This window comes from Electrophorus electricus, chromosome 14, assembly GCF_041902795.1.
Source record: "Electrophorus electricus isolate QZ-2024a chromosome 14, ASM4190279v1, whole genome shotgun sequence".
Classification (NCBI taxonomy): Eukaryota; Metazoa; Chordata; class Actinopteri; order Gymnotiformes; family Gymnotidae; genus Electrophorus; species Electrophorus electricus.
In genome coordinates this window covers 22,539,202-22,555,000 of record NC_137510.1, presented here as the reverse complement: position 1 = coordinate 22,555,000, position 15,799 = coordinate 22,539,202, and the positions used below count along the sequence as shown (strand labels likewise).

At 42.4% G+C, this 15,799-nt stretch overlaps 2 protein-coding genes across 3 annotated transcripts in view; both read right to left on the bottom strand.

Annotated features, from left to right (window-relative positions):
- The window catches only part of LOC113570673 (neurobeachin-like 2), a 30,173-nt gene extending 27,530 nt beyond the window's left edge, over nucleotides 1-2,643 (bottom strand). For both annotated transcript variants that reach the window (XM_035530805.2, XM_081696871.1), the window contains exons 1-5: nucleotides 2,513-2,643; nucleotides 2,038-2,150; nucleotides 1,584-1,666; nucleotides 665-750; nucleotides 131-443 (exon numbers count right to left, since the gene is read on the bottom strand). In XM_035530805.2, coding sequence (XP_035386698.2) covers nucleotides 131-443; nucleotides 665-750; nucleotides 1,584-1,666; nucleotides 2,038-2,150; nucleotides 2,513-2,590 — 673 coding nt within the window. In that variant the 5' untranslated portion in view covers nucleotides 2,591-2,643. The remainder of the gene's footprint in view (nucleotides 1-130; nucleotides 444-664; nucleotides 751-1,583; nucleotides 1,667-2,037; nucleotides 2,151-2,512) is intronic.
- A 1-nt stretch (nucleotide 2,644) lies between these two features.
- Nucleotides 2,645-15,381, bottom strand: LOC145651169 (neurobeachin-like protein 2). The gene is made up of 4 exons (XM_081696471.1): nucleotides 14,944-15,381; nucleotides 4,310-4,398; nucleotides 3,158-3,319; nucleotides 2,645-2,672 (listed from the first exon to the last, which is right to left on the bottom strand). The coding sequence occupies exons 1-4, from the start codon at nucleotides 14,992-14,994 to the stop codon at nucleotides 2,645-2,647; spliced, it is 330 nt and encodes a 109-aa protein (XP_081552597.1). The 5' UTR covers nucleotides 14,995-15,381.
- Between the last annotated feature and the right edge of the window lie 418 nt (nucleotides 15,382-15,799).

Genomic DNA, 15,799 nt, shown 5'->3' with positions numbered 1-15,799 from the left:
GTTAACAGAAAGGGAAGAGAATGCATTGTTTTGCATTGACAGAATTGTTCACAGCTGAATAAGAGCCAAGAGCAGATACAGATGGACAAAAATGGTCCGCAGGACTGCAGGACGCGATGTAGCCTCTTACTGAGCATGTGCGCTTGCAGTGTGATGAGGTTGCCCTCCCAGGCCAGGCTGTCAGGCTGCTCGCCTGCGGGCGGCCGGTTCCAGTTCAGTAGCTGAAAGTAGCTATTCAGCACGCTCCTGATCTCCAGCTGCCTCTCTGCAGGGCTGCTGCTGTGGAGGAGGTGGATGATGGCCGTCAGGCAGCGCAGGGCCAGCTGCACCAACTGGGGGTCCTTGGGCTCCTTGTTGGAGGGGGCGGGACGGAGGCACCAGGTACGCAGCACTGACATGAGGTCGTCCACGGCGTATGGCGTGATGGAGAGCAGGCCGTTCTTCTGTAGCACACAATGCACGCACGTGTGCAACCACACACACACACACACACAGAAAGAGGACATAACGCAATGTCTAAATGCACACGTGAGGAAACCAGGTACTCGTCCCAGACATGCCCTTCTGGGAGGGGGGATTAACACCTGTGGTAAGGGAGGGTCAGGAGTGGTGTGGCGTAACACTAGTGCACTGTGGGAAAGGAGGCAAGTGCAAGACAGGGTACCTTGCAGCCACTGATGACAGCGCCCTGTAGATGCACCAGGCGCAGGAGCAGAGGCTCAGGGATCAGCTCGCTCTCCTGCAGGCAGTCTGTGGGCACAGCCAGGGCCACACACACCAGCATGGGTGAGAAGTGAGGAAATCTAAAAGTTAATCTAGATGTTCTAATGCACAATGTCTCATTTGGCAACAGAAACCAGGAACCGAGAGAAAAGATGACCCTGAAGGAAGCTGAGGCACATCTACTGTACACACCCACCAGTGCAGAGATCTGAACTAAGCCCCACTGCTGTAGACATTACCTACCCAACACAGAGACGTCTGAATGATGCAATTCATGTTAATACATCAGATTAATTTTTGAAGTCCCATAAACTCCTATTCTTTTTGTGACTTCGGGCAGCTTTTTCATGTTCCATGAAGCATTATGGGTTATTTCATCATACTTGCTTCGCTGACATATAAAGTTGGGGAAACAGCAGAAAATGGTAACAGACCTTTCCCACAAACACACTCTCAAGCAGTGAGCAGACAGGAAGGCTGAGACTGTTCTTTATGCCCTTAATGAGTTCAGTGAGATAGATTGACTCAGCTACCTTTCCCCATCACTTGGCCAAGAATAGGCAGACCCTATAGTCCCAGACCAAAGGCAAACCTGAAGAGGCAAGTCACACAAGCAAGTTTAACCCGCCTATAATTTTATTGTGTCTGCAATTCAATCAAACACACACATCCTTTGTACCAGTGTGAGTTTGTATTACTACAATGCTTTGGAGAAATCACAGATGACATCTCACAGCAGCCCAACATGACCGGTCCCGCTCACTGTGGATCACGGACGATACCGTTGAATGACAATGTGATGTCTTAAGAAGGGGTGGGTGTGTGTTAAAGTTTAAGAATGGTGGGAGTGTGTGGCGTACCGTGGAAGAAAGCAGGCAACTCCTCCGGCAGGGTGAGAGGGGAGAACTTGTATTTGCTCCTCTCCAACATGCTGACCTCCTCACTGAGACACACATGCACAAACACAAACTCAGAGTCAGGAATGATGTCAATCACATTTGTAGCTGACACGAACTGTTAGGCCTATGATGCTGTTTCAGATGGCTCATGTTTACAGCGTGCACTGAGGGCTGCATGGACAGGCTGCATACACGCGTATGCACACACACACACACACACACACACTCACTGCATGTACGTGTTTGTTTACATATAACTGTGGCAGAGCAGTGGTGTGCATGTGCTTGTTATCAGCAGGGGCAGAACCAGAGCCCACCTCAGCCTATCATCTCCCACATATTCCCACTCTGGATTAACACCCTGCCCCCTCCCACACCCAAAAACACGCACATGCATACATACACACATGCTCACCCTGCCTGCCGTCTCCTCCATGTCTGATAAGGGTCAAAGAGATTTTCACACAGCAGCAGGCCATGCAGTACCACAGACTCCAGAGTGCTCTGGTCCTTGGGCTTCTTCTTCAGCTGAAACACACCCAGACACACACCCACATTCCACATCTTTCAAAAGCTACATCTACATGGGCTCATTGAAAGATCTCTTGGCCTTTACTGTGAAACAGAAGGGCAGACATATTCCTGCACACTACGCATAGGTCACACTCCTTTCCACTGCATCCTTCTCATTCTACCTGTTCACTAGATTCTAAAGCTACAAAGACCCACACTCATTCATTTTCAGCCACTATTTTAATATTAATGGTGCGCTTCCAAAACAAATCAACAAAATCAGACAAACCACACACACACAAAAAAACTTTTAAAACTGGGGACATTTTTGGCATGTCTGGGAAGGACTGAAAGAGTAACACCTGATAATTCCTTACCTGATTTAAGCAAAAGCTCAACAGCTTGATGGTCTCGAGCATGAAACCAGGGGTCTTGTCAGGGTCAATATTCTCCATGTTCCTGCAAGTTCATTCACAGTAAGGTCAAAGATTAAAGCCTGCTTCCAGCCCTTAGGTCACCATGCTTGCTAAACCAGTCCTGAGAACAAAGCCAAACTATCAAAGAGGAGAGTAAAAGTTGGGTGTACTACTCTGACAAAAAGACAGCTGACTCTTAGCTTTGACAGTCATCTGTGTATTTAATTACAGGTACAGGTCGCTCAGAGGAAAGGGTGTGTAATGTGTCATCTTAGGCAGAGTCCTTTAGTCATTTCTGAAACTCATCTCTGCCCTTAGCAACAATAATGCCTACAACTGCTCAAATGACACATATATGTGTTTCTCCACCATTTCACTGCGAGTTATACTGTGTATGACTATGTATGTGATGAATAAACCGAACTTGAACTTGAACTGTTCAAGTTGAACTGGCCTTTTCAGACACATTATAAAAGAAACCCATCGGCGCTATACTCAGCTCCGCATATGAGAATGTACAAAGTACAAGCAGCAGTGGAATATGAACTCCGGCAGAGAGTGGTGGATGCGCCCTGCTCGGGGCTGGGTCGCTGGTGGTCTCCTTGCCTGCAGATGATGATAAAGAACTTGATGAGGAGAAGTGGATGGGGGGTGGGGTTGCTCTGGTCCTGGCCCGACAGGTGGAGCACGCTGTGCCAGAGCTGCGTGCCCAGGAAGACGAGCACCTCCCGTGGCAGGCACTGCACCTCCGCGTTCCACTCCTCCAGACTACAGAGAGCCATGGAGAGACACCTGCTGTACGTTACCATGCTACTCATAAGGGCTTCAGTGGGTCAGGTCACTATGGCGACAAGCTTCGCGTCATTAAGGACATGATATGGTATTTGGAGAAAAGGAACAAACAAACAATATTAAAAAAATACTGGGGCTGGGAATACAGAAGCAATGCACTAAGATGAAGGACTGGTTACGAAATTACAGGTTAATTAAACCATCCATAAATAATAGCAATTGCTTGGTAAAAGTATTTACCTAGTTTTGGAGTATGTAATTACTCCTATGGAAGGACTTTAGGGTATAAAAGAACATTATGAACCTTTTTTAGGGCCTGTAGACACAGGCTCCGGGTGTTTATAGAGGGAACAAAAGAGATATTCCTTGTTCGTCAATGTATCGTGCATGAACCTCACGAGTAAACTATTGCTCGGGGGTTCTAAGAGGCTAACATGAAACTATATTTTCAAATGTTTTTTTTTTCCTTCATTTTATGTACTTGCATATGAAAACAAATGTTTTCAACTAAAAACTTCAACAAAGCAGGTGTCATTCTCAGCCTTCTGAATGGTCTGAATTCACATACAATCCTTACTTATGCATTTAAGAACACAGGAGACAGTCCTACTTTTACACTACCTAAAACACTTAATAAAAATAAGCCAAAATTAACTTGATGACAACTTCTCTTCAAAATCTCTAAATCTTAATAAGGTCTTTCAAAGTTTTTAAATACATAAAAATACCAAAAAAAGGACAATGTTTGCTTCATTGTAACATTTTAACACTTTTTGGTAAGGTACAAATGCCTGCCTGTGAGTAAGTTAAAAAACCCCGCATTCTGATTTGGCTGCATGTCCCCATTGTGGTGTGGATAATAGCAGCTTTATCGAGGTCCTTCTCCAAGTGTGGTGCACGCTCTCTCCGGGGGCCATGTGCACAGAAAAGGCAGCGTTTGGATTAGCCAGCGTGGGGATGACTCACCGACGTGGCTCCAGGGATTGCACATCGATGATCTTTTCGAAGGTTGCCACGAATGTTTCCAGCCACTGCTGCAGGTAACCCACATCTTTCTGCAGGAATGCATGAGAGAGAGAGAGAAAGAGTGCACGTAAGGCAGAGGGTAGCTCAAATTTCAAACAGGATATGCTTATGGTTAGAATCAGACACAAGCTCAGGAGGAACACATGAATGCGTATTCACTGGGAGAGAATGGTTGTGAACTGGGTCTCTGGAGCAGCGCCCTGCTCGGCTGAGTTATGAGGCCAGAGTACGCAGCGTGTTTCACGCCCCTCTATCTCCACAATTAGAGCACACCCAAGCTGTTGTCAGCGCAAGAGGAAGTTGCAGCGGGTGCTCCTGTGTGATGTCACAGAGGATATTGCAAGCCAGAAGGCGATGGGATCAACAGGTTCTATCTGTTCAAGTGATGGCAAAGCGTGAGCCTGGATCATGGTCTTGGTACACAATATCGTTCTTGGCCACGGAGCCCCGTTTCAACATCATAGGATTACATAACTCTAATGCATGTTGTGCAAAAACATAAAAAAGGAAGCAAAGTGTTATTGATGGATGGGTAGATGATGTGAGGTGGGGAAGATGTACTACAGTACATTGATATGATCAACATGTAATTAATGCAAGGAACTCAGATGTTCCGGGTTCAAATGATCAGCCTAACTTGATGCTCTCTTCACTCTTCTTTGTCTACTATTCCTCATGTACTACTTAACCTGGAGTTAGGCAAGAGGCAATTAGGATTAGGATTTTGTCCGTAGTTGCCACTCCTACATCAGGGTGACGTTACACATCTAGGACTTATATTAGGACAAGGACAATATCAACTAATCAGACCTGATGTTTCAGTTCAAATTGAGCATCACACAGTGGTAACTCACTTCTTAGTTCATGGACAAACCACTTTTGTTCAGTCACCTTTTTCATGCCATGTCATTCTAGGTTATCTGAGGGAATTTGAAGTTGCTTAATACCTGTTATGTTATGAATCTGAACATATGAAGTAGTATTTCAGAATCTATTCCTGGGGATCTCTGCAAAGACGGACCACGTTTTTGTTTTCCCCCCAGCTTACAGCACTACTGTACACAGCATTTCAATTGCTTGGTTTACATTTACACATTTTCAGTATATACGCCTCTCCAGAGCCTTACTCCCTGGGAATTGACCCAATGACCTTAGTGTTGTTAGCACCTTGCTCTACCTGTTCTATCAGGTGAGCTACAGGAGCAAGGTAATGGGATAGTGCAGAAAAAAACCCAAACTGGGAAACATTGTTATATATCAAATCAGATTCATAATTCACTATGGCACTGCACAAAAACATGGTGCACATATAAACCAGCCAAATGCACCAACGTTATTGCCCTGCCGTTTAATCTGGCTTTTGTAAAACTTCAAAGCGCTAAGGGCATTATTCATCTGTGGAGATGGTGAGATGTCAGCAGCCTACACAGCTGCTCCCAGAAAGTGTGATCACTGCAGCCGTTGAGTCAGAGGGGACAGACGCAAAAGACCTTCAGCATGTGACTCTCACTCAAAAGCTGACCAAGGGCTGGAAAGAGTCAGCTAAGGCAGTGATGCTCCACTCAGACCACATGCCAAAGCCCGATCAGACAACACATCTGCAGAGGAAGTTGGTGCATCATCGCCCTCGCTACGTAAGAGTCAAGCAGTTGAGACACATGCTTCATGAAAAAACAACTCGAGTAGCACAACACTACCACCAGCACCACCACCACACACTGATGCTAAAAAACTAATCTGTAGCCATTTTGCATCAATGGAAGAAACACAATAGTGAACATTACCAGTTGCTGTTCAGTTGAGGGCCAGTCCATGTCTCATGGCAGGCGAGGTAGTGGGGGGAGGACCCCGGTCTCTTCTGAGCCGCAGCTGACTTGTTGGGCTGCCAGAACACGTGCACGTGTGGTACTCTCAGAACCATTTACAGGCCACCATCTCTTCCAGGCATACACATGCTCTCTTATTTCCTATGATAAACACACTCTCTCACTCTTCTTTTTTATCTGTTTTTCTTCTCTCTGTTTTGTTCTCTCTCTCTCTCTCTCTCTCTCAAGTAACCAGGAAATGCCAAGTCACTTTAAGCAAGGCACATTTCCTCTCATCACTACTTCCTTTACTGCTGTTGGTGTCTTATTGGTGGACTTCCCATTGCTTGTGGTATTTCTCTGTCAACCAGAGAATATACATATGATATGAGAGGGAAAACAGAAAAGAAATGATGGGAAGAGAAATGATGCATCTTCTTGTACCATTTCCATTAACTCAGCTAGTGTCTGAAAGTGTAGGGCACATCTGCAATGAACTTTACTGCAGATTAAGGAACTGCATGATTCAGTTTACCATCCTACAGCTAACCATAAAGAATATGATGACTTCGTGCCCTTGTATTTTCTTCTTTTAAAGAATCACACAAGACGAATTTATAAAAGCTTTTGTTAGATGAGAAACTTGTGAGGGCACATTTTACAGATCCTCCTTTTAGGAAGTTATAGGAAGTGTATGGTCTCTCCTCAATTAGGCCCTCAGCCCTGCTACATGTGTGAATACACCAGAATTACCTATAAAAGTACTGTGGAGAATCAGCAGCTAAAGCAGCATGGCCCACGGACAAACAACAGAGCGGTGGGAAGTTGGAATAAATGGGCATGCTCAGACAAGTGCACCTCCCCCTCTTCCAAAATTACAGGCACAAGTGGAAGAATGCTAAAGCCAGACTGGGAGAGCAGTTATATGGGTGTCAGTTAATATTGACTCTTGCATCGATTTCCCTAAGGGACAAAGCAAAGGGTGTCTGACAGGATGTGCCCTGCCAGCCTGTGATAAAGTCACACTTAATGAATTTTCTATTTTAAAAACACTGCTAAAAAGCTATGAAGTTGACTAGTTGAAGCCCTCCTGTCTATGCTGCAGATCAAATAATCATTTCTTATTGCAGCACAGGTGTTACAAATAAATTGTCATCACTGCATGAATGACTTCGCAGCGAGACTTACAAGAAAGACATGCTTCTGTTTTGACATGGTTTGATTATCTTTTTTTTTGTAGTCCTACAACACACAGAGTTTCTATTGTTTAAAAAAAGAACTAAATAACTTCCTTATATTTATAATATAAAGTAACAGCAACAGCCACTGTTTGGCAATATCAATTTCAATAATGATAATTGGAAATGAAAATATATCATACTGAGATATCAAAATTGAAAGCAAAATTCTGGTACCTTCCACTGGTAATATGATCATTTGCTTAATGATATAGTAGCTCATATGCTCATATTGATACCTGTTAATAGAGGAACTCAAGGGTTCTGTCAAGCTCCAGGGACATCAAAACCACTAAAGGGTTCACCCATGTTCAAAACTTAGATCACTGTTCAGTTTAAAAAGAGCTGCACTATTTGAGTTCATATAAACACAAACATGCCTACAATCAGATTCCATGAAACTTTAGATCTGCTGCCTAAGCCAAATTTGAATACAGCCTGAGGGAGCGGGGGGGGGGGGGGGGGGGGGGTTTGGGGGGGTTGGCGCGGGGGGGGGGGGGGGGGGGGGGGCGCAGCTGGCTGTGGGTGTTTGAGATTCTGGGTGGCTCCAAGGCCGGTGGCAGCTGAGCTGGGACAAAGAGAGGTTCTCTGGGTTTCCTGGTTCAGTTCTCTGGACCACATAAAGGATTAGAGGTTATCACTCAGAACAGAGACAGAGAGAGAGAGAACTTGAGTTTGGTTGGTTGTGTTTGTGTGTGTGTGTGTGTGTGTGCGCGTGTGTGTGTGTGTGTGTGTGTGTGTGTGTGTGTTTGTGTACGCTTGTGTCTTTTTACTTGTGCAGATCAGAGGGGAGTAAAATTCCAAGAAATGAGAACATTCTTCAAGTACTGACTTATAAATATGCTTTTAAAAATAAGATTTGGTAAAACTTTTTATACTTGCGGATAAAGTTTAAAATTATGCGTATCAGTATAGCTTTCTTTAAATTTGGGGTTTAAATTTGGGGTTAGGCATCAGGTCTGAAATAGCTGTGGTTATGATTAAGGGTTAGGTCTAATTAGAATTAGCATTTGATTTAGACTTTGATTTGAGATTAAAGTGATTTAGTTACACTAAGATTCATGTGATTACAAGTAATGTGCCTGTATACATGTCTGTCTATTTGTAAACTGTAGACATGCAGGCAGCACTAAACTCGATAAAATTTCCAGAAGGTTGCTGACACGTGTTGAGTAACTGCAGACAGGATGCTGCTATACCATTAAGCAGATTATCCCTCACAGAGCCAATGATGAGGGATAATTAGCCCACACCAGCATCCTCAGCTGCAGTCTCCACTGCCACACTTTGCTTTCTTTCACCATGACCATTTCCAAGAAGCCCAAACAGCGATACCCACCACTCATAACAGAACAATTCAAACGATAAACTGGGTGTTCGGTGTAAAACAGCATCAACAAGGTCTTAAAGATGAAGACAGGGGGTTTAAAGAAAACACAAGACTTCAGTTCAATTAGGTCACAGGCATTAATGTAGGCTAAGAATGCTTTAGGGAAAACCGGGGATAATTTCACGAAAATAGAGTCAAGACCTTAGGGGCGGCTTGTCAAACACTGAGCACCCAAGCTCAGCCAACAGACAACAGACAAAGCAGAGATCTGCAGATTAGTGTTATAAACTGACAGTTTAACCTTCTTTGAGAAGACCGAGACCAAAGAGACTAAATAAGCCAAAAAAGAGGGGGTTAAATATATCCACAAACAGTCTCACGGGAGGCTCTGGAAAGTACTGGAGCTGTTCACCAGCAGCAGGTCACAACTGGTCTGTCTGAGGTGGACTTATTGCTCGTTGAAAGTGCCCCTGGAGAATGGGTGGATTTCCCTGCTGTTTCAAAAAATATCTGCAGTGAGAAGAAGCCAATGACCTGTCATGTCAGCTACAGCTACACTCTGGTGAGCACAGGCAACAAAACCAGTCAATTTAACATTTTCAAAACTAGAGAATGACTTGTAGACAAGATTTTCACTTCTTGATGTCAGAGTGGTCTAGTTTCCTGTGGCGGTTGCAAGTGCTTGACACTGAAGGATTTTCAAAGTGGAATCTGGCATTGATAAACTCTTCGGCAGACAAGTGTGGACTTGCAAGGTGAATGCCACAATGCGTTGCACAACCAGGATCATGGAGAGACACCTCAATTCCGTGTAATCCAGATGCCTTTTTGGAGAGAGGTGGAGAGGGTCCTATGCGTACTCTAGGGACATAAAGCCAAGCCTTGCACTAAAATATAGCGCCTGATAATCAGAGTGCATATTCACTGAATACAATAGCTACAGCAGATCAAAGTAATGGTTCATTACTTATGTGAGGAGTCAAAAAAGCTCAAGAGGACTGTCAATTGGTTTCAACATATTCTGTGTGTGTGTGATGTATATCCAGACAGAATAACACTCCTCATGTGTGGGTGATGGATTATCAGACATCAAAGCTGATTAAAAATTAAGATGCAACAATCTCTTTAAAAGCCCCAGGAGGCTTTTACAAATACTAAATGCTAGAAGAACCACATGGCTGCTTGACGTCTTTGACCTCATCACGTGCTGTCAACCTTTACCAGTGGAAATTTCAAACAGATGGGTGTTACTCAGACTGAAAGGATCCCACTAAGCCCCACAGCATGGGAGAATTGCTCAAATTGCATTTCTCAATGAGACTGGATTTTTGGGCTTTGGCACACTACTATTACACCATCCCTCACTAAATAACTGTGTTGGTACATATATATCATGAAAGAAAGAAAATATAAAATAACTGCTATGTTCTGAAGCTGTTTTGCAGAACTGGCACTCTTAAGGAGCTCTGGGTTGAATTTAAAAACAACCGATTGTTTACTCAGTAATCTATGATCCTAGCTTTAGAGTATAACAGAGATTAGAAATAAATGCCAGTTCTCAAAGACAAAAAAGAAAAGAGAAAAACAAATTTGAGCGCACGTTGAAACAGTCTTTAATTCATCCAAAGTATTGCTCATAAAAGGAGTGCAAGGAACAGCTCCACAATAGACCTGCTGGGATTTGTCCAAGACGGAGTCAAATTATAACAGACTATTGATACTAAGATTCAGGCTATTTATTTACACCGATTTTACCAAGCAAAGAAAAGTGACTAAAATCACTGAAATAAGAATAAGAATATAGAATTCATAAAAAAGTAATATAAAGAACAACACAACACAGGGAAAGAAAACTAAATTGCCTAAGCAAATACATAGGCAATAGAATGAAGTAAATTAATCAGAGACAAATGAAAACTAAGAAAAAAGGCAAAATAAAAGCAAAGAAAGTTCTAATTATTATGTATCTTTAAAGCTGCTTTTTATAGTTATTGAACGTACATTAAGTGTTTTGTTGGCATTCCATAGCTTTCCAGCATAAACACCAAAACACTCGCACCATTTTCTTAAAGTTAGTTTTTGGTTAGTAATTTTTAAATTAGCTGACCTCAAACGTACACTGTGGAACACATTCAGTCAGGTAATGTGAGACTTCTTTTTAAATTGCTTTAACAACAAGTAAAGGAGTTTAAAACATCCCTGCAGGAACAGACTACTAGTGAAGAGTATGTACAACCACAATATGATTGTTCTTCTGTGTTTATGAAGGCAATCTAGTTTCTACCATTTAATACAAGTTGAATCTTTCTGTTCATTCTTTTTAGACAGTAAAGAGTAAAGCAAATACAGTACTACTATAGCCCAGGCAATGAGTCAGCCTCTGTAGTGAAATGTTGAGTCTCTTTGGTATTATTTCAAAGGTTAAAAAATGCCACCTTATTAGTATTTAGGGATGCTCAAATATTTATTTACTTGGATTGAAATGATAACTGAGCATCTTGTTGTGGTCAACATCAATAATAATAACCAAAAATGTTACCTTTATGCATTGTAAAGCAAGTTCAAAATATAATCTTTATTTGAATTGCAGTGCACTTAATAAATTGTAAGTATTGTAAATATATATTGCAGTTAACACAAAGGAAAACAAAAATAGTTTCATTACATTTTATTTACTAACCTTTGTCAAACGTTAAGTGCCATTATTTGCCTATGGCTGGAAAGCCCCCAGAAAAAATAACTGTCCCCAACATTAGATAACTTGCTTAATGAGTAAATAGTGTAACAATAATAAAAAATAATAAAATAAAATAATTAAATCTGATGTGAAAATAAGTTCCAAATAGGTTACAGGTTGCACTTGACAAAAGAAAACTAACCACCGCTGATTGCCATTTTTTAAATAGCTGTAGAAATATACAAATGAAGCCCAAATGAAATTTTAAAAAGACTTAATTTGTTGGACAGATTACAATTATGTAATTATTATCTGAAACTCCAATACTGTACCAATAACGATAAATTAAAAATTGTCTTTATTGTCAGTTAATGTATTGGGAGCAGATATGTCTCTAGCAGCACCTCTAGTGGCATTATCAAAATGTGGCTGAAAACTTAGACTGAAATCTAGGACAAACAACTACATTCATAATGTCAATAGCTGAGAACTCAGACTTTACATGGCATAGAACATGTGAGCAAATATCTGGCTCAAATGTGCCTCAGAACCTGACCTTCTGGTGCATGACAAAAGGCCCAAAGTAAAGCCGCTAACTGAGAACATTTCAAGTGCAATGGAATCCACTGAGGCAGGCAGGTGCATTGTTTGTACTGCCTACAGAAAATGTACCTACCAAAATCAACTTCACCAGAGGAGTGAACACTGTACCACACACAGTGTGGTCTGTGGATGTCTTAGAGCATTATGCTAACTGGTGTGCCTTAGCAGCTGGTCAGATTATCAAAAAAATGTTATTTTTACATTAGCAAAATTGACAAGTTCTCTCTCACATGAAACCATTCCATTTACTAAAAGAGAAACTTGTTTGGGAGTGATTAACTTGATCAGTAAAACTAAAACTGAAATAAAACTAAATCTGTGGAACCCTGTAGCTTACTGACAATGCCACCCCCAACACCCCCCCTCCAACCCACACTCGCACGCACGCACACACACACACACACACAACCTGACGGAAAACTTGAAAAATGACGCTCTGCAACATTGGAATTGATGCTCCAATAGGAAAGGGCTGATGATCATACAAGAACAGGTTGTACTGAGAGGTTACCAGCGATAGCAGTCATGACGGGAAGTGGTTTGATCACATCACTGCTGTCCTCCAAGCAACACAAGCGGGAGGAAGTGGTCTAACACAGAGGTACCTCTAGTCTCGCAGTCAGGTCAATGAGAGCCTGTCACAGAGAAACATCTCGGCCTACATGACCATCACCTAGCCATGGCAGATGCTGCGATGGCCAGTTATTATCTGAGAACTTGCTCAGATTTGATTGTGGGTGCATTATATATATGATAATTATGGTGTCAGAGCGTATTCTGATTGACACCCCTGCCCCCAGCAAAAAAAGAGCAGGGTCAAAACACTAATCATGCTCAAGTTAGTGCCTTATGCAAAATCTAACACCCTTTCTTACTCTCTCTCTGAGAGAGCTAGAGAGAGCGAGAGAGAGAGAGAGAGAGAGAGAGAGAGAGAGAGAGAGAGAGAGAGAGAGAGAGAGATGTTGTTAAATAAGGGTGTAAACACTCCATTCTCCACTCAATTTGTGCCCTATGACATAGGGTGGACTAAAGACTCATTCCACAAGTGACTCCTGTTATGGGTGTGTAGGAAGGATTCCCAGCACAAAACGGATATACAAAAGTATACAAAAGCAAAACAGTGTAGTGAAACAGGTGAATTTTCAAATAACAATGGGTGTTTGATAAAGAAAATTTGGAATGCATTGTGCAGCTAGACATGTAGCCAAAATAAACATAAAGTATGCCTATTTTTAACAAAACAAAAAACACAGGATAAATAAATACTGATTCAAGTAAATATTCAAACACACAGACTGAGTTATGACATCAAGTAAAATATGACAGGTAAGCAACAAATCCCAAACCTCTAAAATATTTGTGGACAAAGCAAGTAAGAAGGGCAGTCATAGCTAAGTCAACATAACAGAAGCACACAGACAAGCTTTACTGCTTTAACTGGTGTAAATGGTAAAACAGGAAAATCTGGGGTGTGTTTTTCTTGTGTTGAAACAAGAACAACAATGACAGAAAAAAAAGCTGAACATGTAACTTCTAGTTATAAGAGATTTTCCCAGTGGCAAGAGCAGACTGAAAGACTGATGCATAATTCAGAAGATTTGTAATCATACAATCTGCTGTCCATGAAATCATCTCCTCTAAGCATATGCTGTCACTGCTGTTTAAGTAGACATATACTAGCACTAGTCTCTGCAGTTCCTTACTTCACAGGGGTATGGGGCTAGAATCCTGCACCTGCTGTCTTGGTTTCCATGGTAGCCATTCATCAAGAACATTTGCTGTAGGCTACTAGGATAACTCACCAAAAGTGCCTACACTATATCACATTAGTTATAACTAAATGGAAACACAAAAAGCTAAATTCAACCCTTAATAGCGAAAAATATTTATAAACAGACATGCTGTAATATTATTAGTTAAATGTTAAGCCTTTGGACTTTGGACCACTAGAGGGTGTGACATGAAGGAGAGACCAGCCAATCGTATTCAGAATTTAGCCGTCTCTTTATTCCTTGAGCGTTATTTTTCTGAGGAGAAAGGTGTCAAAATTGAGGCACTCCTCAACTCATAATTAAATGTCTTACTCGAATACAGATAAAAAGCCAGAGCAATGAGCATTTTCTTCCCCAAATAACTACAAATTCTGGCACCCTAGCAGAGATTTAATTCGTGAATCGCCTGTATCAGAAATATGGAATCTCATCCTAAGTGTATACCTCAACCAAAAGACCCTGAAGGCTGGACAAAAGTTGCTAACAATAACCACGGGGTTGATCTTAGATTAGAGAGAGTATATTTGGGAAGGTATTAAGTTTTAGGTTCATTAATAAGAGTCGTTGCTTTGTTTATATCGAAACGTATAAACAGAAGCCAACCACAGCACGGCATGGCATGATGTCTATCGGTTAGTGAAGACCAAAGAGAAAACGTAAGGAAGTAGCCTAACGGATAAGCTACAACCTACCTGACTCACAGGTAACATTACGAGCACTGTAGAGTTGGGAACTGCCACATACACTACAAATAGCGTTGACCCTAACACCACAAACATCCATCATGGCAATAAGTACAGCGCTTTTTGATTTGATTTGATTTTTTTTCCGTTACGTTTCAGCGCGAGACTGTCCAACGAATGCTTGGCGGTGACAGCTGCACGCGCACCAACTACCCCAACGGCGCTGGGTCTGTTTAGCTCCACTTCCTGAAACTGTTGTTTTGACCGAGATAGGGAAAGGAATGGCAAATATGGTTGCCTGCTTAACTATTCGCACAATGCGACGTAATCACAGGATGTAAAGATGTGTGTCTTTAGCTACTGTACTTTAAAACTGTGCGGCCGCGGCGGCTACTGGTTCGCGATCGACTCCGAGCCAACAGGTGTCGTCTGGGTGGCTGTGTGGTGCGGCTAGCTTGTGCCTCACCTTGGTATAATATAACATCCAGAGCTCGTATAGCCGTTCCTTCGAGGCCATTCTCCGCCGCCTTGTACGTCGCTTCCCCCGAGAGCGAATTAAACCATTTAACTTTATATCCTCAGAGTCGCGCAAAGTGGGTTTGGGTTCGACTCCAAGAAGGCAGTTGTGCTCGCGAGGAAATACATGCTCCTCAGCAAGCTTCTACCTGGTTTCCAGGCTCTTCCAAAGTTGCGTGGCTTTGATGGTCCATAACTTAATTTTCTGAAAGCCCACACTGAAATGTCACAGAATGTAGTGAACAGCGCGTGAAAAACGACCTCCGGCACGGCGGAGCATGGACGGACATCCCTGTCAGGAGTATCCTCTCGAACTTCAAAAACGCACTGTGTACGCGTGATAAGGTTCACTTTCCGCCCCGCGCGTCCCAGAGCTTTCGAGTGTGGCAGTAGAGAGCACAAGCATCTCCACTCAGGGAGCTCGCAAAAGGCAGTGGTAACGTGTGCATCCACTGGAAACTCAGAAATGACTTTTGTAAGGAGAAATGTGTGTAATGACAGCATGCGATGGCTTCGTTCTCGTTCATTATCTTTACGTGCACATGATGGAATACATACAGCTGTTAAAGCTGTCATTCTTAACATGCGCTTCACACATGACACGTACACCGGATGAATTTAATAGCACATATTCAGACTGCATATTGAATTACATAATCTTATTATGAGCTTTACAGAATATTTAGAGCGAACATTTCACTTTCAAAAACTAGGTCTGTGGTACTATTACACCCGCTTTGGATCATGCAAACACAATGCAAATACGAAGTAACCATATTAAATTTGCAGTGGTCACTGCAAAGGTG